General features: G+C 31.8%; 1 protein-coding gene across 1 annotated transcript in view; it reads left to right on the top strand.

Annotated features, from left to right (window-relative positions):
• The first annotated feature begins 3,925 nt into the window (after positions 1-3,925).
• The window catches only part of LOC108778706 (cell growth regulator with RING finger domain protein 1), a 39,445-nt gene continuing 18,571 nt past the window's right edge, over positions 3,926-24,799 (top strand). Inside the window, exons 1-2 of the mRNA XM_018545949.1 lie at positions 3,926-4,023; positions 16,515-16,672. Of these exons, the coding sequence (XP_018401451.1) occupies positions 3,926-4,023; positions 16,515-16,672 (256 nt within the window). The remainder of the gene's footprint in view (positions 4,024-16,514; positions 16,673-24,799) is intronic.

Genomic DNA, 24,799 nt, shown 5'->3' with positions numbered 1-24,799 from the left:
CTAGATGTCGCTAGTGTGCGGCGTTTATGCGCGAGAATGTACTCTACGTTCCGAAAATAAGTGGTAAACTTGGCGACAAAGGGTGTTTAATTTGCATTTAGTGACAGAAGTCGGCATAAATATTGTTCTAGCTTTGTTACTCATTAAATGTTAAGAAAGATAGAATGGTGTTTTGTGTCGACTTGTGTCACCAAATGTAGTGTTAGCAACCATTTGTTTTACGAAACAATATAAAAACTAAACGAATAAATACGAAAAGTTGATTTGTATTTGATGAATTAAATAATTTTTCACAGATTTAATTTTTATACAATAATTGCACCATTTTTGGCCTATTGTCTAGTATGTACATATAGTATAGTTTACCAATTTTATTTAATATTTTACATCTTTTTGATTGGCAAATTGTTATTTTTTGTAAGGTGTATGGTTTTCTTAAAGCTTTCTTTCTCATTTTTTGAAAATTATAAATTTTGGACAAAATATACTTTAAAGGTCTGCTCCTCAATTATTTAAAGTGTAAAGTAGTATGAAGCAATTTTTTTCACTTTTTATTTACAAAGTTTTACGAATTGCTTTTAATAACAGAAACATTCTTTGGAAATATTACACTCTTATATTTCCTGTTTTCGGTTGGATTTTTGCTGGAATAAAATTGTTTATGATGTGATACTACTATGATACAAAACAATTTAACGCCATAACTATATAATAATTAAATTAAAAATGAAATAAACTTATTTGGTTTTGTGGAAAACCCATCAATTATTATTAATTTTTTATCGTTTGGATGATTATCAAATTAAAATTAAATAGAATCATATCACTAAAATTTTGATTTACGTTGGACGTATTAATCATCTTCTTTTAAATTATACAAAATTTAGTCAAATTTCTTAAACAAAATATATTCTTAAAAAATTAAAATATAGCATATTACATACTCGTTCGCTTATAATAAAAACTAAAGAATGACGTATTTGTAAAATATGTCAAATCTATTTATTTATTTTTGAACTGCGAGTGAATAAAATCTCTGAAATAAATTATCACACCATATAATTTATCGCGTTTGATTTAGAATCCTCAAACAAAGTCGATGGTCGTAATTGTAGTGCAATTCTATTGTGTTTATTGATTTTTTATAAGAATTAAACACCGCGAAAATCTCCTTATCCTTATTTCAATAAGATATAAAAAATCGACCATTGTTTCTATGTAAATATAATATAGCGGTGGAATTAGATTTGTCATTTAAATAGCTAAATGTATGTAAATTGTACATATTCCTATTATTAAATAGTAGTTTTCTAGCAGAAAACAATTCAATTCTGAAAGATGAGTTTTTTTCAAAGTGTTGAAGAAAATGTCGTATTGTGATCAGAATTACCGAACGCACATTATTTATTGTACAAAAATAATAGAGACACGCGACCGGGGTGAAAATAATTTGAATCGGGGCGAATATAAGTTTTCGCGCTGAGATTGTGTATACTTTTAACGACAATATCACATAATTATATTCTAAACCTTTTTTATCATACAAGTAGATATACAATAATGACATTGCTATGCAATAATTGATATCGACAATGTCGTTAAGAATTACATAATCCCAATGGTTCTTAGTCGAATTTCTTGCATCGTGCGTATATTCTATCTTTTTTTCTCCAGTAAAGGAAAAAAGTGAACTATGCAAAAGCCTCGAAAGATAAGTTGTGGAAACATTGGGCGTGTTTTTTAATTCATCGATTGATCAATCGCATTATGTGCAAATGCAATTTTTACGGAACAAAATTACATTTGCGCACAATACGATTGATCAATCGATGAATTAAAAAACCCGTCTATTATACATTATTATAAAGTGATGAAAATTCCATAATAATTGTACCAAGATGATTCGGCATGATGCAACAGTTTCGTCAAATTAAGTTTTCAAATAATACAAAATGTTTTGTCAAAAATAAGAAAAATGCCGAGTTTGAATATTTTATTATAGTTATTTAAAAAACGTTTGATTCTTACTTGCTTAAAATTTTACTAAATATGTGCAGATATTTAAAGACGATTTACCATGCCGTTATATTATTTTGTTGAAATGCTGTTTAAACGTTTTAATATAGCTAAAATATATATATGTTTTAATTATTGTACAATATTTTTTAAATTTAATTTTGCAAAGGTATCATTAGGATAGTTTGACATGTCGTTATATTACTCGTATTTTACCGAAATGTTCGGAATAAATAATTATCAATAACATTTTATGAAAGGTCAATATATCTACATTTAATTGTTAGTCATGTAATTGTAGATCATAAATTTAATGCAAGATTTTACCATATTATTTTATAAATATTCTTTCTATCAGAAAAGTTTAGGATGTATCTTGTGAAAATTACAAAAGTAATCAAAGTTACTAAAATATTTATAATTTTTTCATATAACACGTAATATCATAGTAATATCACAACAATATAATTTTTCATTTATAATATTACAATAAAATATAGCAGAAATATTACTAAGATGTTATTTAATATTACAATATCCGCGAAAATAAATCACAGAAATTATTGAGATATATCACTGTAATATTATGTAATATTTTCATATTTATATATTTTATATGTAACATTTATTGAGAAAAATTAAATTATTAAAAAAAATTGTTCAAGAAATGTATTGAATTGATATTTTTAATGTTATTTTAAAAATTATTCGATATATGATATTAATTAGAAAATAATACTAATTGTCAACACGGTAACTATTCCATAATATTGTAATAAATTAAAAAAGTTATAAAATTAATATCACTTATAAAATTATGTGTGCGTACGTATGATTTTGTGATATCTCTTAATGACATCTTAATGATGTCTCTAACGTCAATGAGACATAATAATAACGTTATTAATGCTACACTACTATTTATGACGTTATACCACGATATTTCTTTGATATTACGCGGTATATATATATATATATATATATAAGAGCATCAGCTTTGAATACATTTTCAAATGCAAAATGAATTCTTTTCAAAAAAAGATTCTTTTTTTATATTTGAGAAAATATACTCCAAATGAATAATATATACGAGTGAATTCTTTTGGAATTTCCTTTTAAGTTTCTGTGCTATCTGGAAAGATCCGGGAAGATTATAGAATCAATCTCATTTCTCTCTCTATTATAAAGAAATTTCTTGTATATTATGAAGAAATTTTGCTGTGCCGCGGTACCCTGACGCGCTCTCGCGGCTGCAGGGCGAGGTAGTGAACGGCGCGACATAGGCGCGCATGAGCATGTATAAGTGGCGCACGTCGCACCGGTCGCGCAGTCAGTCTCGTTCGGTTCGTCGAGCGATTCGGTTTTGTATCGTTCATTTTATCGGTTCTCGCGGCGCGTACATCATCTACCCGTGTCTCTCTCTCTCTCTCGCGCCCACGACGTTAGACCACGTCAGACTACAATCTCATCCGTTCCCTCACGACACGGTCGCGCGACGGCGCGGCTATGACAGAGAACGCGACACGTCGGCCGGCGGCGTCTCGTCTGCCGCGGTAATCACGTAAAATCCCTTCGTGTGCGTGTCGTGTAACCGCTGCACGGCGTCGCGCACAAAGCCACACGGGACGTCGATGAAGTTGGTGTCGACGACGGCGCGCTCGGAGTCAAGCGCGCCTCGAATCGTCGAGCCGGAGGAGGCGACGAGAAGTCAGAGGAATTTCGGTTGACAGCTGACTGTCGAGCGGCGTGAAGAGAGGGAGAGGAGAGACAGAGCCTCCTCATCGTCGTCGTCATTGTCATTGTCATTGCCGTGGTGCCGCGTGTGCGTGTGTGCGTGCATGTGTGCGGGTGGCAGACCACCCGGTGCTGAGGAGGACGCGACGGCGACGGGTCGCGGACGTGCGACACGATGACGGCGATCCTGGTGTCCGTGGCGGAGCTGTCCAACATATTCTCGGTGCTCGCCGTGCTGATATGTTTCTGCGGGGTCTTCCTCTTTATCATGAGGTACACAAGCCGCGTTGTACGAGTCGTGTCAGTCTCTCTTTCTTTTCCATTTATCTGCCCGTCCGTCTCTTTTCGCTTTTTGTCGGCTATCCTTTTCTAGGCGCGTACGCGCTACTCGCGACGTATGTATGTACATACAACGCGTATCAGCGTATGTAGATGCAGCCGTATAGAGATAACAGTGATGGATTGCGAAGGTGATTCGCGTCAGGTCGAGGAAACCTGCAGTCCGTCTTAATTTTGAATAACTGAGGAGCAGACTTTCAAATTGCGTTTTGTTTTTCGTTTCTTGCAAATTTATAATTTTCAAAAAACGAAGAAGAAAACTGTAAGGAAATCACACGCCTTATAAAAAAAAAAGTAACAATTTGCCAATCAAAAAGATGTAAAATGTTAAACAAAATTGCTAAACTATTTCTAATAATATTAAATAAATGCGTTTTGTTTGTCTCTAGTTAAAAGATATAATGCACTTTGATTGTCTAGACTCTTTCCAGCACATAAATTGATGGTGAAGAAATGCTTCTAGAAAACATCGTAGTCTTTCACTATGCCATCTCTAACTTAAAAAATGAAATTTTGGACAAAATGCATTTTGGAAGTTTACTCCTCAATTGTCCCTATTAATATTGCCTTTGCATTTAAATAAACCGTAAAGAAAACACCAGCACAAATAAATAAGAAAAGTATTTTTTTTTTAATATAAAAATGTATATTTTGTATATATATTTTTTGAGTTAAAAAATTACAGCTTTGTCTATATACTTTTTAATTTAATAAAAAGTATTTTTTTTATTAAATTAGATTGTTAATGATACGAAAGATAATATTCTATTTTTTAAATATTAAAGTATAGTAAATCTGTTTTTTGAGACACAAGGAATTTATATGTAATACCGTAAGAATTTTAAGCTTGTTTCTAGTATGCCCTCCAAGGGGCGATGACCCTATTAATGTGTCCTCAATTTGTGTGCTTATCCGCATTTAACTCATTTTAACGTGTAGTTACTAAAACAGATAATAGACGCAAGCTAATTGCTTCAGCTAATATTGCATAAATCATTGTTTCAATTATACTTATAATTTCAATGTATACTCATAACACAATCTCAGCTCCAATACGAAGCAAAACATTTTTTTATATTTATCGAATATTATAAAACATTAACATTTTTAGATTAAAAAAATAGTCAAAAAATCGATATTGAATCTAAGTAGCCAAAATTAAAGCTATAAAATTGAATAAATTAATTGAGTAATGAACAAATTGGTTTAAAGAAACTATTATTTTTTTCTATGATGGCATAATGCGTGGTTTGATATCAGTACGAATTAATTCTCCTTATTTAAAACAAAATCAACAAAGGGCAATCAGCCAGTCACGAAGTTAGTATTTTTAAAAAATAAAAAGTATTAAGTTATAATTTATTTAATTATTGACGCCTAAAATTTTTGGAAGATTAACACGAATGTTAATGACTGATTGATGAATGATTAATAATTTGCAGGCTTTGAGTATAATTTTAGCTCTTATATGTATCTACATTGAAAGAAAAGTGTTTGGTATTTGTGACTATAATTGCATGATGAAATAGTTATTTTAGGAGCTTCATTTTTATGATTACTACTATTATACACTGAGAAAAAAATTCAACTTGAGTAAATGTATTTAATAGTGATTATTTAGTTAAAATATTTTTTATATTCAGCTTAACAAAATCTTGTTAGATTTTTGTTTATTGACAATTTATAATTGTCAATTATAAATTTAAAACGTGCTATTTGTTTGAATTAACAAATAAATATTTGTTCGATAGCTCGTGACTGCTACACTTTGTTGAATCAATTAATTTTTTTTTTGTATTAGCAAGTAATCGTCTCTCTCTCTCTTTCTCTCTCTCTCTCTCTCTCTCTCTCTCTCTCACACACACACACACACACACACACACACACACACACACACACACACACACACACACACACACACATACACAGAGGTATTAATATAATAAAATATCAAGACACAAATGGTAAATATAATAAAGCAGTATTAAACTGTGGAGTAAAAAGAATAAGAATTTTAAGGATTAAATTGCTAAGCAGAATTCATAAAAAGAGCACGAGAACAAATGTATTACATACGTATAATAACTTGAAAGGACAGATTAAAAGCACTTTAAATTTTGTTCATGTCGCATTAGAAACTGTATTAAAAACGAGTTAGAGTAGGAGCTATGGTATAAGGAGCATATTGAGGCATGTTGGAGCATGTGACACGAATAAATCTTTCCAAGTGACGTCATACGGGAGCTTGTTGGATGAAATAGATATTTCGAGGCTTGGGGTTGCATCAATCGAGACGTCACACTGGAGAGATTGTGCGACGAGAGAGACGACGGACGCCTTCAGAGGTGAACGATCTCGTGTTTATCATCTTAATAGAGTCCCTAAGTATAAGAATGACCACGAATGATTTTGTCAAAACCCTACAAGGGGAAGGTGGAAATTAAATTTTTTAAAAAGATTTTGAGGGTTGATTCTTTACGCAAATTTAAGACGAAAACTTTATGACCGTAAGTCCGAAATCGGCTTTCTTAAAATAAAATAAATTATTACACAAATGTAAAATTCTGACCTTGAGGTTTATTATTAAATATACATATTATCTTTATATGTATATGTAAGTAGAAAAAAAGGGGATTTCCCTTCATTCATCAATTATAAATTTACATTCTTTCTACAAAAATGAGTTCTCGATATTTTGATATCTTAAATACATTTTTTTATTTATAATTATGTAATTTTTAAACTTTTTTACGGAAAAATATTTAATTCCATTTTATCTTCTCTCAAATATAAATCACTAATACCGTTCTATTCTATGTTTATCTGTAATGAACAAACGGTCTATAAATAAAGACTTTTGTTTTGCTAGAATATTGTTTACATTGTTTCTATATAACAATAGACGTGTTCTTGAAAACCATTTCAACTTAATTTCCACTGTATTATAGTTTAGTTTAAATATAGAAAACAAATCTGTGATCATACGAAATTTTTATTTTAATTGTGTCTAAATCCTAAGTTACTAATCTTATGATTCAGCTTACAATAGAATTGATGTATTAATGTAAGAAATCTTTTTTTAAAATCTTTTACACACATCCAATAATATTAACTCTTTCTCTTTCTCTCCCTCTCTCCATCCTAAATACTATTTCATTCTATAATGTTTTCACTCTGTACTGGCTCACTCTAACTTTAAGAATTAGAATGCGGTACAAGAAGGTAATATATGTATACCTTTCTCTTTCGTAGGAATTTAACAAAATTACTTGTGGCCAGACTCTGTTAAGTATCTTTAATCCTAGTAATTGTTATCATTATAGACTAACTTTAATATCTGTTTAATTTACTCGTTATTTTTTTTCATTTATAGAACCAGAAAGGGATAAAGAATAAGTTAAACTGAGATTAAAGTTGATTTACATAGGCGAAAATATACTGAAATATATTAAACCAGAAATACTTAGTAAAACAATAAGACATAAGCAAATCTGCTAGTTATAATAGAGATCGAAAATTATTGTCTTTCGTTGTTTTATTGTGATTGATCAATTTATTTACTACTTACGTCTTACTGCCTTTTTCTAGGGTATGTTAAGTTAGCACCCCAACTATAGTACTCAGGAGTTCTGATTAGAGTTCCCACTTCCTTTTGACGAGACGAAGAGTTCCCTATAGTTAATAAACAAGAGTTCCGCTCAATAAACATTTTTTTTTACAGTTTTTAAAAATGAGATGCTAACTTTTTTTCGAATTTCGAGGTGGAATAGTTCTGAGCGGCTTAATAGCTTCAATTTGCGATTGCCTAGAGTTCCTGATATGTAAAAAAAATTAAAAATTTTTGAAAAATTAATTTTTAGATACAATAGTTCTGATGATAATTTCTGCTTCTTTTTGACGATACGAAGAGTTCTCTATTATGATTTTTAATGACATATACGCTTAATAATCATTTTTTAATAATTTTTTAAAAATGGGGTGCTAACTTTTTAACGAAATTCAAGATCGCATAGTTCTGATCAGCTTAACAGAACTATTTTGTGAATACCCAGAGTTCTTGATACATAAAAAACATTTCTGAAGAATAATAAAGTTTAAAAAAAATAACAGAAATCTTTGAAAATTTTTCTGAGAGTACCGAGTAGTTCTGAGTTGCGTTTCTTATAGTACTCGACGAGTTCTATCGAAAACTGTAAGGTGGAAAAACGATTGGACCAACGGTTTGCAAGATACAGCGACATTTGTCAGAAGATCAACAATTTTTAGAGTATATCTCGGAAACCATTGGTCCAATCGCTTCGAGCCCTGATACTTTTCGACAGAACTCGCCAAGAACTGTCCAAAATTCCGATCAGAACTACTCGGTACTCCCAAAAAATTTTGACTTTAAATTTTTTTCCAAGTCCCACGTCGGAAAATTTTTTGAGAGTACCGAGTAGTTCTGAGTAGCGTTTCTTATAGTTCTCGACGAGTTCTATCGAAAACTGTAAGGTGAAAAAGCGATTGGACCAATGGTTTCCGAGATATACTCTAAAAATTGTTGATCTTCTGACAAATGTCGCTGTTTCTTGCAAACCGTTGGTCCAATCGCTTTTCCACTTTACAGTTTTCGATAGAACTCGTCGAGTACTATAAGAAACGCAACTCAGAACTACTCGGTACTCTCAGAAAAATTTTCAAAGATTTCTGCTATTTTTTTTAAACTTTATTATTCTTCAAAAATGTTTTTTATGTATCAAGAACTCTGGGTATTCACAAAATAGTTCTGTTAAGCTGATCAGAACTATGCGACCTTGAATTTCGTTAAAAAGTTAGCACCCCATTTTTAAAAAATTATTAAAAAATGATTATTAAGCGCATATGTCATTAAAAATCATAGAGAACTCTTGGTATCGTCAAAAAGAAGCAGAAATTATCATCAGAACTATTGTATCTAAAAATTAATTTTTCAAAATTTTTTAATTTTTTTTACGTATCAGGAACTCTAGGCAATCGCAAATTGAAGCTATTAAGCCGCTCAGAACTATTCCACCTCGAAATTCGATAAAAAGTTAGCACCCCATTTTTAAAAAATGTAAAAAAAATGTTTATTGAGCAAAACTCTTGTTATTAACTATAGGGAACTCCTCGTCTCGTCAAAAAGAAGTGGGAACTCTAATCAGAACTCCTGAGTACTATAGTTGGGGTGCTAACTTAACATACCGCTTTTTCTATGTGTTTCTAGCTTTACAATTTGAAAAATCTTGGAGACAATTTCACGTTCGTGACACGACATATTTCGCGATTCGAAGGAATTTGAATTCTTTTTGAAACGCAACCTTGAGTCTCGTCCCTCATTATTTTCTTAACACTAAGAAAAATGTTTGGATTATACCAACGAGAAGTATAAATAAGATGTGTATTCGCATTAATTAGAATTCTATTTATTTATATCGTCATTGAATTTCTAATTACATATTTGAATACTAAATTTAACTATACTATTTGTTAATCGAATTTTTCTGATTTCTAATTTATGAAATCATATTTTTTCCTTGGAATAAAAAAACGACAGCGAATCGCAACGTATTTCGTATGTTATATATTACATTATTATACAATACATATTATGGACATTATAATGTTTTTAGCACATCAAGAGAGGCCGTCGGTTATTTCATGATAAATAGAAACAAAATTGCTATTAAAAAAAAAGAAAAGTTTCATTTTTAAAGAAATTATCTAATATTAGTTTTACTCATGATTTATTCCGAAGGACATAACTGAAAAAGATTGCGTATAAAAAGTATAATAAAAAGACACGATAAAAATGCTGTTTTTTTTTTAAACGAGTTTTTTTCGCAGACCATGCTGTTACTGTTAGATAATATTCGACGGACCTCCTGTAACGGCTGCCTAACAGTCGCCTCAGGATAACTCCGGAAGCGATAAATGACGTCACACAGCTATGCCTTGGATCATCAGTGGTGATTGATGAAGATATACGAAATACGATACGAATTGGAACGCAAGGCAGTGACCGTGATGTCATTAATTGCTCACAAGATGATCGATCGAAATTCGATTGGGAAAACCCGCGATTAAACCGAATGTGAAATACTTCGGCCTATAGTTCCACAATTCATGGGTAACTCTTAACTGAGATTTAACTTATTCATCATCTCTTTCCAATTCAAGAATTGAAAAACGACAAAATATCAGTTAAACCTGGTTAAGAGTTATGGAACTAGGGACTACTTTAACTAAGGTCCAGTTTCATAAATTCACGGTAAACTCTTAACTGAGATTTAATTTACTCTTTCTAATTCTATCTCTTTCTAATTATAGAATTGGAAAGATATGAGAAATAAGTTAAGTCTTGATTAAGAGTCAACTATGAGTTGCAGAACTGGGTGGGCCTAACTCCGATTAACTTTAATTAATCGACGATTAGTTTATTGGAATTGACTAATCACATTTGTCGTTAAGTGAATTGACAAATAGTCAATTCCAATGGACTAACCGTGTGTCGATTAAAATTAATAGAAGTAATCAAAGTGGCCCAAGAAGTGGGATCCTATATAGAGGATGTGGAAACACTCTCGATGTTTAATCAAGAAATAGTAGTAACGTCTCATATTTCAAGTATATTTTTTAAGTGTTAAGTGTATTTTTATAAGTACACTTTAAAAAATATCGGTGTGGTTGAACGTTGTACAGCTTTTCAGTGTGAGACACAGATGATACAGTGAATCATTACATTCTAATCTACATACAATGTGTTGCTTGTTTTTTGCTTTTTTTCCATTTCTTGCCTTTTTTCCTCTTACCCAGTTTCATTGATTTCTGTCGCCTAAGATAAAAGTTGACGAATTACGAAAGAAAGAGATAAGAAATACGTAAAAAGAAACACGATTGTCAATAAAACGGTTGCAAAAAAAGGAAAGAGACATAAAGTAAAGAGCAAGAAATAGTAAGCAAGAGAACACAGAGAAAAGATTTCTTTAAATTAAACAAATTTATACATTGAAATAGTCCAACTATAAATAGTTCAAATTAAGAATGCGATTATTTTTGCATTAAAATTAAATTTTTTTATTAAATAAAATATGTTTTATTCAAAATTAAATTTCTTTCAATGAAACAAATGTAAATTAAACTCTTGAGTCCAAATAAATCTTTTTCTCTGTAAACACATTATAGATTACGATTCGTTTACCAATGTTAAATATAAATATGAAATGATTTTTGTTACACTCTGTGTTTCTTACTGGAAAGCATCTACAGGTATCTGTGATTTTAAATATTGGACATTAAGGGTTGATTTATACTGGCCGTAATTTGTTAACTTATCTGTAAAAATTGACCAATCACAGTCGAATGAGAGGGGAATAATCGATTATAATTGGTCAATTTTACGGCATAAATTAACAGATTACGGCTAGTATAATCCAACCCTAAGCCTTGGTTATACTTTATTGAATAATATTTAGTATTCAACATGATTATCCTTATCTTTGATAAAAATTTTAAAGCGCTGCTTGAGATTACTATTTATAATAGATACGCTTAGCTTAGGTATATCTTGAGCAGTGATCCTCGTGAGAAACACGATGAAACACTAACAACAAGCTCCTCTTTTACCTTGAATGCTAAGTTTTTCATTCAAACAATGAATGTACTGATGGCGTAATGAAATTACGTGTATTATAGGAACGTGTGTTTTACTCTGTATGAAATAGAATTCCAGGTTTGTAAACCTCAGAATTTCTCGAAAGACGAAGTAGGAGAAGAGAAGAGAGCACTAATCTTTCAGGCATCGCGCAATGCGAATTGTACGGTGACTAATGTCTGTTTCCACTAATGTGGATTAATCTCTTCAACTTACTTTTTGTCTTTTTCTATATGTATATACACTGTCCACAAATAATAATTACTTATTTCAACACTGAAAAAGAATATATTAAATTTTAATAAATATTTATTTGAACAATGCCAACTAAACATTTACTTACAGTAAATAAATATTTACTTAATGAAATAATGAATAGAGAAATAATAATTAAATCGAATTAATGATTCTTGTACTAAATAAATGTATCTTTGTATTTAATAAATATTTAGTTGACGCTTCAAATATATGATTTATTAATTAATTTAGAAACATTTTACAAATAAAGTATTTTGAAAGTTCGCATATCTGGAAGTTTATTCACAAGTTTATCACAAAAGCAGCAATTTATTGAAAATATATTCTGTAGCCTAGTAAGTTTGGTACTTCAATTAAGATTATTAAATTAAAACAAATTCAATTTGCTTATTATATAAAGTCGCTTCTTCGATCAACCTTACAACATACATGCTTACATGCTTATTCTGTTGCTTACGTTTCTTAGCAACAGAATATTTTCCAGAATGTACTTTTAAAAATTAGGAAAGATAAAAGTAGATTAAACCGAGATTGAAATTCATCTACATTGAAATTGATTTAGAAACAGACACCAGTATATACTCTGTTTTATTTCTTTCTTTCTCTCTCTCTCTCTCTCTTACGCACGACACGGCCGAGACGTTTCGAGAGTCGACAATTTAGTTGAAGTCAACAGTCGCGAGTTCCGCGCTTCCGGATGTCGACGACGAGAGACGACAACGAGCGATAAGTATCTCTGATTTTCTCGAGTGACGCAGCCACTTTCGTGCTCGGGGTCTCGAAAGTAGGAACGAAAGAGTCTCGAAAGCTAAGTCGCACCGTTTGTAAATCGTGAAACTCCTCGCAATCGCGAGCAGTAAATTCCCCCATCGACGTTACCGTCGTTATCACCGGCCTCGTCATCTTGCGCTCTCCTTCCTCTTTGCCGACTTTCGCGAATCGCCCATTATTACATTTCTTGTTGAATCGGGATGAGATTGAAGAATCACAGGAGTGTAAAAGCCCTGCGCTTATTTCGTATCCGATAGACGTGTTTCATGTTTGTTCTCACAGTTCTCGCTGTTCGGCTGAATTTTATTCTTCATAAATTCATAATTCAAGGCTTCGAAATTCATAATTCAAGGCTTGGACTGCTTCATTAGAATGTTTCCTTTAATATATCATCTTTTGTGTTCAAAAAGGGGAAATTACCAGTCGTCCAGCAGGATACTTTACATGTCGTTAATTAGCGTTAAATTAATGCGATTTTTTTTATGAAAGTTATTTCGGTGATGCTCGCAATCATTCGCGTCATGGTATAGATTTGCGGAATTGTAAAGATAGTCGATGCAAAATTACAATTTTAACACATCGGGTTTAACACTGCTAGAATGACAAATTTATTAATCTTTCTGGAATATTAATGATATGAGGAGAATCATCGTGGGAAGAATTAATGAACGAAATTTTATCTTTGGCATACAAAGTTGAAAAACCCGTTTCTTATTTTTAATTCTTCTTGGTACATCTATCGATGTTTCGTTTTTTATCTTTGGTTATTATGGAATATTATGGGATGAGTCCATTCACAACCCGGAGATGTCTACTTTCGCCAGTATATAAATTAACTTTAGCTTTCGGTCAGCTTACTCTTCATCTTTCTCAACACAGAGAATTTTTTTTAGAGTTTATCCTGAAAATATGGTAGTTGTACAACAGCATTGTATTTGGAAGAATTTTATGTAATTCTCTCTCAACTAAAAATTTTAGATCTTTCAACAGTCATTTTTTCCATGCAGGGAATAATAGTCTTCAATCTAAAATCGTGTATATTGGAATACACGATTTCTGATGGGTTGAAATCTATCATTTCCTGCATGGAAGAAACGATTTTGCTAAAAGATCTAAAATGTTGCTGTATTCAGATCTGAAAATAAATAATTTGTTGAAAATAAAAATGGTGAGCATGGCAGCAAAAAATATTTTTATTCTAACAAGCAGTTTGAATTTGATTAAATAACCTGTTTGTGTAATCGAGGATTAAAGTTAACCTACATTGGTGGAATTAAACGAGCAAGAGTGCCTCATAACTCCGAATGCTGAATCGCGGACTTGGGACGATCCTTCTAATCCTATAAAACCGTTTGTTATCCTTTTCCCTCCCCGCTTTGTCGAATTATTTTTGACATAATAGAGCTCCTTTGAGTCTCAAGGCCACAAGGTCATTGACAGCCTGATTCGGACTCGGTTTCGAATCCGACTCGGTGGCAACAGTTGGTCGCTTGCATGTTAATCTCGTCATCGTTTAACTGTGAATGATCGTTTTAATTTTTTATTCTATGTCAGTTCTCTGCGTTTTGTCGTCGTTGTTGTTTTCACGGTTCTGCAGCATGAAATTAAACGTCTAACTGCTACAATGGTTAATCAACGCGTACCCGATTCTGCTAATTGCCTGATTAATTCTGAAATTAGCGGTATTCGGCCCGGACAACTTTCTTTGGATGAGACCGCTTTCATGCATATTTGACTTCTTTTTCTACCATACCTCGATTGACCTATATTATCAGAGGCTAACGGCTCTGGGATTCTATTCGCGAAGAGTCTTCGCGAATATAATCCCAGAGACCGTTTTTCTGCTCTCCTTTTTTGACATTTCTAATCAGAAGTGAGAATTATTTTTTATTGCGATTATCAGAGCGAGCAATAATATTCTAGAATAATAATTTTCTTATTTTTATTTTATATTTTTTATTACATAATCTCTTTGGTTAAAAAAAAAATAAATCAGAGTATTACACATTTAAACCTGAAACATTTATAGAATTTTTTATTTTTAAAATCACGAATTTTCACAGAATTTTATGTAGAGAAATTTTAGGAATTTTATTTTTAAATTTAAATTCTGTTTTTTTCTGAAAATATTGTTTCTTTGTTCATTTTTTTTATAATACAAAATGTTGACCATCAGTCAGTAATAATAAAAGTATGTCAAATATATTCACATATGTATATTCTCGAATATCTTACAAGTTGTTAAAAAAATCCGCATTTATTCATATTTTACCAGTTTTTATAAAGAAATCAGGGTGATAATAGTAAAAAACAATTTTGTACAAAATAGAACTCATTAATATTATATTATATCAATATAATGAGTTTTCCAACCAATTGTAAAAAAAACCTCTGTAAATTCGTAGAGCTATAAAACATGGTAGATATATACATATAGTCGATTTTTAGATTGCTCCATGAATTACTTTGCCCTGGTAATTTTATCAAAGTTTCTAAAACTAATAAAAGAGAAACGACTATATAACGTTCTTGGGATATTCCATTATTCTTATATTTATAAATATTATAGTCGTCAAATGTCTAACAATTTCTTAAATTGGAACGATGATAAGATTAAATTAATTATTAAGTCACGTCGTATATATATGCCAGCTGATTTATCGAAGATTCTAAAAATAACGAAAAAAGCATCTTACGATCTGGACATATTGAGTTGGAGAAGAAAGTCCTTCTACATATATATAAACAAATCCTTTCTTAACCCACCATTTGTTGCGAATTTTTCGTTGCAATTATATCATTTGATAGAGCAAAGCTTTCAGCTTTAAGAATCTGTAAAGGAATTTTCCTTTTAATCGCAGTATGATAATTTTTAAGTTATGAGCATTCAAAATCAGAATGCTCCTTTACTTAACTCGCGAATAACTCAGGTAATAAAAAATCGTAGGAACATTTTAAAATACGGTTTTGTAGGGAAAGCTTTCAAGCTTTCACGATAAGTAGTCGAAAATTTTCCATCTTTTACAGATTATTTTTATATGTAAAAATTACTAAACTCACGCAGAAACTCAATAAATATAGTAACCTTTCGAAAGTAGAGATTTCAAGCTTTAAAACTTTTTTTAAATTTAAATTTCGTTCATTTTTAACGAATTGTAACATAAAGGTCCTTTTACATATATGTAAAGTGACATATCCTTTACATATATGTAAAATGACTTTCCCCAATCCAGTATTTTGTCATTCTTAAATTTATAAATATTATAATAGTATTCAAGTATTTTATTTAATGATTTCTTGGATTGAAACAATAAATATTGTAGCTTAAATTAATCGAAAAATTATCTATAACTTATTGGTGAATTCTAAGCGAAATCGTAAAACTATTAACTTATTCTCGTAAAACTTATAAGAATTTGTGATTTATAGTATTCTAATTTTATGCGTATATATCTCGGCATGTATAATAAGATATTTTATTCATATAAATATATATATACGATTTCTCGTAAACCTTACGACTATAACAAAAAGTTGTTTGTAAAGATATCGCATAAAGGCATAAGCTTTTATAAGTTCTTATAAGTCTTACGAGAATATATTGCGAAGCCTTACAATTCTGCTTAGAACTTAGGTATTAATTTTGCAAATAAGATTCGGGGTAAGACACATCATTAATATCTGACTCGCCGGTCATTGATGAATTGATCGAGCTGTCTGAAAGGCGTATTCTGTCTGATCGCAGGAACATGATGGTTCTACGTGTCCACGGCGACGACTTGATGTTTGGTGGCGGCAGCGGCGTGATAACGCATTCGCCGCGCATACCGCAAATGGAGATGATGAAGGTCCACATTCCCTTCACCTTCAAGCTTCATGAGAGCTTCAAGAGCACGTACGCCGGTAAGTCCTCCGTTTTACGCCTCTTTACACGTCATTCGGGGTCTGATCCTCCCATGTCCTCGCGCAGCACTGGCTGGGTCAACCGCAGCGAGGCTCGTGATTTATAACTGTTTGCTTAGCGCGGCGTGTCGCAAGACTCCGCGCCTCTTGTAACAGATTTCTTATGCTGTTTTCTTAATGTTACGGCGACTCACGTTCCGTGAAAACCATAGAGACATGTAGGAAGAGCGACGTTATGGGTGAAAAAATATGTGACAAGGAAATAAGAAACTCGATTTCCACTTTGCTGTCTTTCCATATTTTTGCGTGTCTCTTTTACTTTGCAACAGGCACACCAAAAAAATTTAACACACGTTGCCGCAAAACTGGGAATTGGGGAAGTGTCAGGGAAATTGAAAACGGTTAAGGATAACTGCAAAATTTTCTGAAAAATCAAAATTCTTATTTTTAAGGATTTAATATGTTAACATTGCATCTAGACTGTTAAATTCATGTTTTATTTGAGTTATTTTTAATAATTTCTAAATATTCAATTTAACTCAAGAAAATGTATTAAATTTGACTTGAATTTATATAAATTTATTAAATTTGCATATTAAGATTGTTTATTTTAAAACTAATCACTGAAATGGATTGATTTACATTTTGACTTAATGAAAGTTGATAATAACAAAATGTTGTTTAACTTTCGAGATTGGTTTGCCATTGTACCTACCTTTGAATCTGACAGAGTAGTAACATTAATAGCAAATAATTTATATTGGAATATTATTGCTCCTTCAACAAAATATTTAACAATTTCCAATTACGAAAGTAGACAAAATTCCAAAATATTATAAAAAGTATCAGGAAAAATGGTGAAATTTTGTTTGAAAATCAGAGAAAGTTACAGAAATTTAAGATGAGAAATTTGTGACAACTCTATAATAGTAAAAATCACAAAAGCATCGTCGAATAATGAACTCCGAAGAAGTTTTCGTTCCGCATTCTGCGTTGAAAGGGAAACCGTTCTGGTATCTTAACACGCGCGTTTCCAAATAATGTCCACTACAATATTTCATATATATATATATATACGATATTTCGTCACGTTGTGCAATCATGACGTCTGCCGAAAATAAATAAAAAAATCGCGCGCAGCTCTCTATAATTAGGCAATGGGAGCCTAGAAAAATTTTTCGGTTTGCGCAAAAGAGCAAATTCTTTCGGCATAGGTGAAGGTTGATGGGCGACCGGCAAGTCCAGCTGTAGATCGAATTGGCCGTAAAGGAAAGAGACCACGACGGAATAGCCAGTTCTTCGGTCTGGTCGGAAAGTGGGTTATCTCGATAGCGCGCGAGAAAAAGACGAGAGCGCGTTGGGTGTAATTGGCATGCCAGGTGACAGCGACGGCGAAGGCGCACCGGCTGAATTACGAAACGCGCCACCTTGACCGCACCGTTGCTTGTCGCAGTCGGGTCACTGCGAGTCGCTTGATTTTTATCGGCTTTTATTAATCGCGTCCTTTACCGAGGAGAATCCGCCCCGTTCCCAATCGCTATTATCTCTCGGTTGTTCTGTTCGTTCGAATCATATCGTTTTCTTTTTTCTTCTGGGTGCCGTCTGATGCGTTCGATTGGAGGACTAAGTACTGTTACGTAATTGGCGTCAGAAATACCTTGACATGTGCAATTTAGTGCCACGTTCTGTTCGATGAAAAGTCCGGCAAAAGGATATTTAATTCCATTGAATTTAATTTCTTATATATTCACAGAATTATACTGAAATATACAATACTGTTAAATTCGTAATAATTGTAATGTCAAATTAATTATTTCTATTATACACAGAAAAATATATACAGTACACTGAAAAAAAAATGCGTCAACAGTTAATCTTAAACAAATATAATTTTATTAAATCAAGGATGTGGCGTATTTACTTTATCATTAATAGTATTATTGAGTTAACAAAATTATTTTTAATTAAAATAATACTGTTGATAGCATCGTTTTTTTACGCAAGTAACAATTACTTGTTTCAAGTACTGTAAAAATTTATGTGTGTCTGTAAATCTATCGTTGATTTATCAAAATATATTCTAAATCCTGGTCATTGAATATCTCAATTAAAATTATTAAATTAAGGTTCCATTTGCTTACTATCATATATTTATAATAGTCGCGTCTTCGATTAATTTTATAATATTTTTCAAAAGAAAATAAATTCTTATTTTCAGTACAAGATAAAGGGTTTTTATAGTAATAAGTATATTGTTTCAGATTATTATTAAGAAAATATTCTCTGCTTAACATAAACATTACCCTTTTTTTTTATAAAAAGAAAAAAGTAAATTGAGTAATAATTTTTCTTAATAATAGAATGATATTTTTCTGAGTATATATATGAAAAGAGAATGGTTTTGCTGAAGCATCTAAAGATTTAACGAGATACAAATCTGAATATAATTTGATTAGACTATCAAGGTAATTATGTAAGACAAAACTGGTTGCTGGAACATCAAAACTTTTTGCAGCACTGCTCATCATGCTTGAGTTTCCTACATAATTATTTTAATGGTCCAACAAAATTGGTTTCAGATCTATAAAAGATCTATTTCAGACCTTTCGAAATATTTTATCAAATTTTGAAATATTTCAGCAAAATCGTTCTTTTCGTGTATCTATACAAAAAATGCATTTCGAAACGCAGCTTTCCATCATTAATGCACCCTTTCCTCCATTCGAGTTGCGAGATCTTAATTTTTTTGTCCCTTTCTCTTTCGTCCTTCTGTATATTGAAAAATGAAAGGAATACATGCGTGATTTGGGTCATATTGCATTAATAGAGTTAATTTGGAGCTTAATAGTAGTAGAATTTTTTTCACTGGATCTTATTATGCAACGCTCTGAATTGAATTACGCGACGTCCTTAAAAAAAAAAGAACAGAAAAACCCGAGACTTCGTCGAGGAAAGAACTTCGTGTAACCCTCACGGTCACCCACGAGAGCAGAATTCGAAAACGCCGATTGCCCTTGATTCGCGTAGCACGAAACTCGATTCTGTGGAAACATCGACATTTAGTGTTTAAAGTACACACAAATGTATATAAATAAACAAATAAATATTGTCGATTCCGTTTCCAGTCAGTGAGCCGTGTGTATACTTTATCGATGAATGCGTGCACTTATTTCTAAGATTTTTTATATATAGAAAGTGTGATATACTACGTATGCACTAAATGCGCTCATTATCGATAAAAGTGAAGTGTGAACAGGAACCGGTATCTGAGACATGAATACTGAAGTTACTTCACTCGCAATTGTGCGTAATGTATGTGTTCCTGTTTTTCTGGAATCGTACAAAACCGTCGATTATGAAATATTAAAACTTGCGATATTATCTCGATATTAGTGTTATTATGTCATTGAATACCGATTACAAAATAAGATTCGAAGTGTATTTAATGTGTTTTCAATGTGTATTCAATGTGTGTTGCGCGAAAGTAATTAGAAGAAATAATTTTCTATCGTGTGATTTCTTCTATAAGAGATGCATCAGAAATGTGCTGCAAATCTGATCGATTTAGCAATATCAATATTCTCTGGAAAGACATAATAATGTCTAATGATAATAATCAGAATCATATATAATAACTTTATTGCATTCACTTAGAAATTATAATTGAACAACGTCTAAAATTATAAAAAAAGAGAAAAAAATATAAAATCATATAATATAATATCGGTATGTCATATCATTTTGCATCTCAATCGATTTTTATATTATAATACTAAAAAACATGCATATGACTCAAATAAAGTTGCAAACTAATATCTTTGAAATTACTCGTACTATGGATAAAAATATATGACTTATGCGACGTTTTTTTTGTTACAAACGAATCTTTTATTTATCATCATCAGGGTCCATGACATATTTGAAAATAAACTTTAATGAATTCAGTGATGATACTGACACCGACTTTTATTTCTATTTTGTCCTACTTTATGTCTGCCGTATTGGATCTGTCATTGTAAATTCTGCAATTATTCACATCGCTTTCGATCCTAGCCTATGTCTGAAGCTATATTTGTGTGCTTGAGATGGTTTTTCGTTGTCAAGTATAGTTTTGGAATATATAATACTTTTCAGTTTACATTTTAACGTCGTTAAATTAAATTCAACTTGTGTAATTGAAAAGTACATTGAATTTCACTTTTTTGACAGTGTATATTGATAGAAGTGGGTATTAGATATTTCACTTTTCAGATGAATTGGCGCACCGGCTCCCCCCCCCCCCCCCCCGACATGCGGCGAATATACGGGCGCGTTCGTCGAGAGCGAGTCGTTGGCTCGCAGTGCAAGTTACGCAAGTTGCGTAATTGCGTGCGCATGTCGCAACTGCGGGCCCCCAAGATGTTCTCTCGTGTGCGCGCGCGCGCATGTTCCAATCGCGATTGCCGCCTTTCGCAATTCGCGCGAGTGAACGAGCGCGTATTAATTCTTGTGTCATATCTGTCGATATCTCCGGGAGAGGAGATCGGCCCGAAAGGGATCAATCACTCATGATTTCGTCGTCCATCGCCGTTGTTTGCGAAACAAGCCAGTGTTCGCCGTTAACATTGACATTAAAGTCTCCTCTTCCAGTCTTGCGCAAAATCACTGGGGACAAATCGCGGTGCTCGCGGATCGAATTTACGTGATTGACGACTCGCCTGCCAATCACGTAAATCACGCGCCTCGCATTCGAATTGCATATTTGCACGCGCTAATTAACGCGACGCCCGATCGGGAAAGCTTATAGGCTTATTATAGCGTTGGCGTAACACGTTCTATTTGCATCGCAAAATACGGAAAAGAAAGAAAAAAAAAACAGCAATTTTTTGCTGAAGAATTTAAAAATTTAACTACCCTAAAACATATCTATGTAACTTAATTCCATGTAAAATTACATTGATGTTTTTCAGTGTGGATACAGCTCTGAAAAACGATTTTGCTGGATTATCAAAACAATTAGATATTGGCTGACACAATTGATTGTTAGACTATTAAAACTTCGCAGTATATTGCTTATCATGTTTAAGATTTCTGTGAAATTATTTCGTTCAACAAAATTATTTTTTGGATCTGTATCTATATAGCTAAATTTTTTAATTCGTTTACAAAACTGGGATGCATTTAAAATTGTCGTTCGGATGCATCAGATGATGTTTTTAGCTTTGTTATTCACAAATGATAAACAAGGATAACGCGACACCTGGGTGCATTCAGACGATTATTCTGAACGCATCCCTGTAAAGGGATCGCACATCTATACTGTGAGAGAAAAAAATTAATTTGATTTCGAGTTTATTTTGTGATGGATAAGAACTAATAAAGACCAAGTAAATGTTGGAAACGTTATTCTATGTGTGTCAATAAAGTACATTAATCAATAAAAAAAACTTTTTACATTACATCCAAAAATATTGCCCTTTTCTGGCCGCTTTCTATTTAAATTTTGCTTAATAATTAAATATTTGCTAAATAAAAAATATAGTTAAATTAAATTAAAAAATAAATGTGCAAATATATGAACAATTATATCGAAATTAGATGAGAATAGTAATGAGAATATAAATCACTTAATAAAAATAATCCTAATTCCAGTCAAAGCAGGTCTTAATGTTTAATAATACACATTTTTGCATATATTTTAATTGTATACATTGAGCGCCGATAAACACCGATACGGTTCGTCGAACTTAAAATACACTTATAATCTTGAAATTAACATCTCAAATTAGATTAATCATCCATTCAATGATGCTAATAATAAGCATTTTAGAAACGTATAAATAATGTATCTTAGAAATAGTAACAATATACTTACAAATAATTGGAAAAATATTACCTCTTAAATAAATATGTTTACATTTAACAAATATTCAACCGGCGCTATTTAAACAAAAATATTAAAATTTAATACATTTTTCTCTTAGTATAGTATACTGAAAAAAATTGCTGGTCAAAAATGGTAAATCAATATAGATACTAATTTGATTAAGATACTAAATACATATAAATCAGGTTTCTAATCAAGATAATCAGATGTCTAATTACGATAACCGGAATTCCAATTAATATATTGTATAATAATTAAAATCTACTGATTCATTCATTTGCAATCAGAAATTTTTCCCAGTACATATTATAATATTTTAAAACAATAGTGATCGATATCTCGATTCGACGATATTTCTCTTTATAATTTGTCATTTTATGCTAATTCTATTGCACGGAAAAAACCACTATCGATGACATTTGTGATAAATGGCCTCGAGTGACTAACGAAGTATGCTTAATAGATCATAAAATTCTATTACGATCTGTTGTGGCCGTTCCTGTGAGACAACAAAATAACTACGTGTAACAATTTTACTGTATTTTTTTATGTAGATATATTGTATCATTACATGTTTGACCAGAGCTTAATAGCGTTATATTACGTTTTTACGCGCAATGAAGATGATAGTAGATAGTAGAAAAAGTGATAATAGGTACTAAGAAGAAAATAGATATCTAAAAAAAGAATATACTCGTTTGAGCGAGTGGCTACCTCGATACCTCTTAAGTTAATCGGTTGACGGCTGATTTTGGACGTTGAATGAGTCATTCGCGAAGCGAGAAGAATGCGGCATTGAAATTCACGTGACACACAATTCCGTTCTTCCCGCTTAAGAAGGGTTTGCGCAACAATGGAGAGAAAACGAGACTGATGCATGAGGGACGATCACGCGATTAATGTAGTTTAATTTCAGTTCATCTTTTACCTTTTATGTTTTTCTGATTCTTAGAACTAGGAAAAGATCGAAAGTAAGTAAATCAATGTTAAAGTTAATCTGCATTGTATTAAAATATCTTTTCCCCTTCCTATGTAGTGTTCAAATTTTTTTACATTATTATAACATTTGAAATGAGGGAAGTCAATAAAGCCTGTAAATGCGATTTTAATCGAAGTGCGACTTATGTCGCGAGTTTCCTAAATCGCACTATTTGCAGGTTTGTGAACAATTCTCATTTAAAATATTGTAATAAAATATTATGAAAAAGTTACGTATTCTCTAAATTCTCTGAAGTGCAGAATTTTACTTTAAATAGCAAAATTTAGCCATTCTTTTTCAAGAGTGATTTAATTTTTTATCTTTAATCTTATCCTAAGTGCGCTCTCGTTTCTCACGCGGAGTTTCGTAATTGAACCGGCAGATCGGAAGTTGACCATTCCGTATTTACCTGCCCGATTGCGTATGAAACCGTCGGTTTCGGAAATATTTTGCGTTTACCAAGTCGAGACTTCCGCTAATATTGAGTGACATTGCGCAATTATTCAACACAGAAATCGAGACAGAAATGTGCTTCATCGATTGGGAAATGCCAGTGAGTTTCTGTATAAATTTTTATAACAAATTTACGGAAACACGGAGAGGTGCAACAAAGTCATTTCCTGTTCTGCCAATATCGTGATTTTCAAGATGAGCATGGCGTGATGCAAAGAAACGCGGTATAAGATATTATCAATGCATGAATATTACCAATTAGATCTTAATATGCAAACATGTAGTTGATTCTTAATCTTTTCCATCTTCAAAAACTTCCTTGAATTAAGATTAAACACTTTATTTTCTCTCCGAGAAAAAACAAGAAATATTTATTAAATTATCTTTATTCTTCCGAAGTAATCTACGTGTGACGTCAGCACCGTGATATCTTCTCTGTGATTATAATAAAGGAAGAAGAAGTGACGAGAAAATTGCAGAACGTGACATTTGGATGCATTTAATATCATTCCCTCCCTCCCCTCCGCTTATCTGTTAAGTTTAATTACGCAGTTAATTAATATTAGAGAAAAACGTAATGTCGTTCTCCTATTTTGTTTTTATTTTTGCAATTTTTATTTTCTAATCATATTTTTTAAGTTAATGATATCATCGAGGGGTCAACCACTACTTAAAAACTCGGATATAACAAATGATAATTTATTAATTTAAGCTCAACGTAAAATACTTATGAAATAATGAAGACAGTTCTTTTACGAAATGGAAAAAATTGTTTAAAAGAGACATTATGTGACTATCTGAATGTGATAATAAAGTGAGTCTTTGTCTA

The sequence above is a fragment of the Cyphomyrmex costatus genome, unplaced genomic scaffold (genome assembly GCF_001594065.2).
Source record: "Cyphomyrmex costatus isolate MS0001 unplaced genomic scaffold, Ccosl1.0 scaffold508, whole genome shotgun sequence".
Lineage (NCBI taxonomy): Eukaryota > Metazoa > Arthropoda > Insecta > Hymenoptera > Formicidae > Cyphomyrmex > Cyphomyrmex costatus.
The sequence above is the reverse complement of the archived record's forward strand: the minus strand, read 5'-3'. Positions and strand labels throughout refer to the sequence as shown.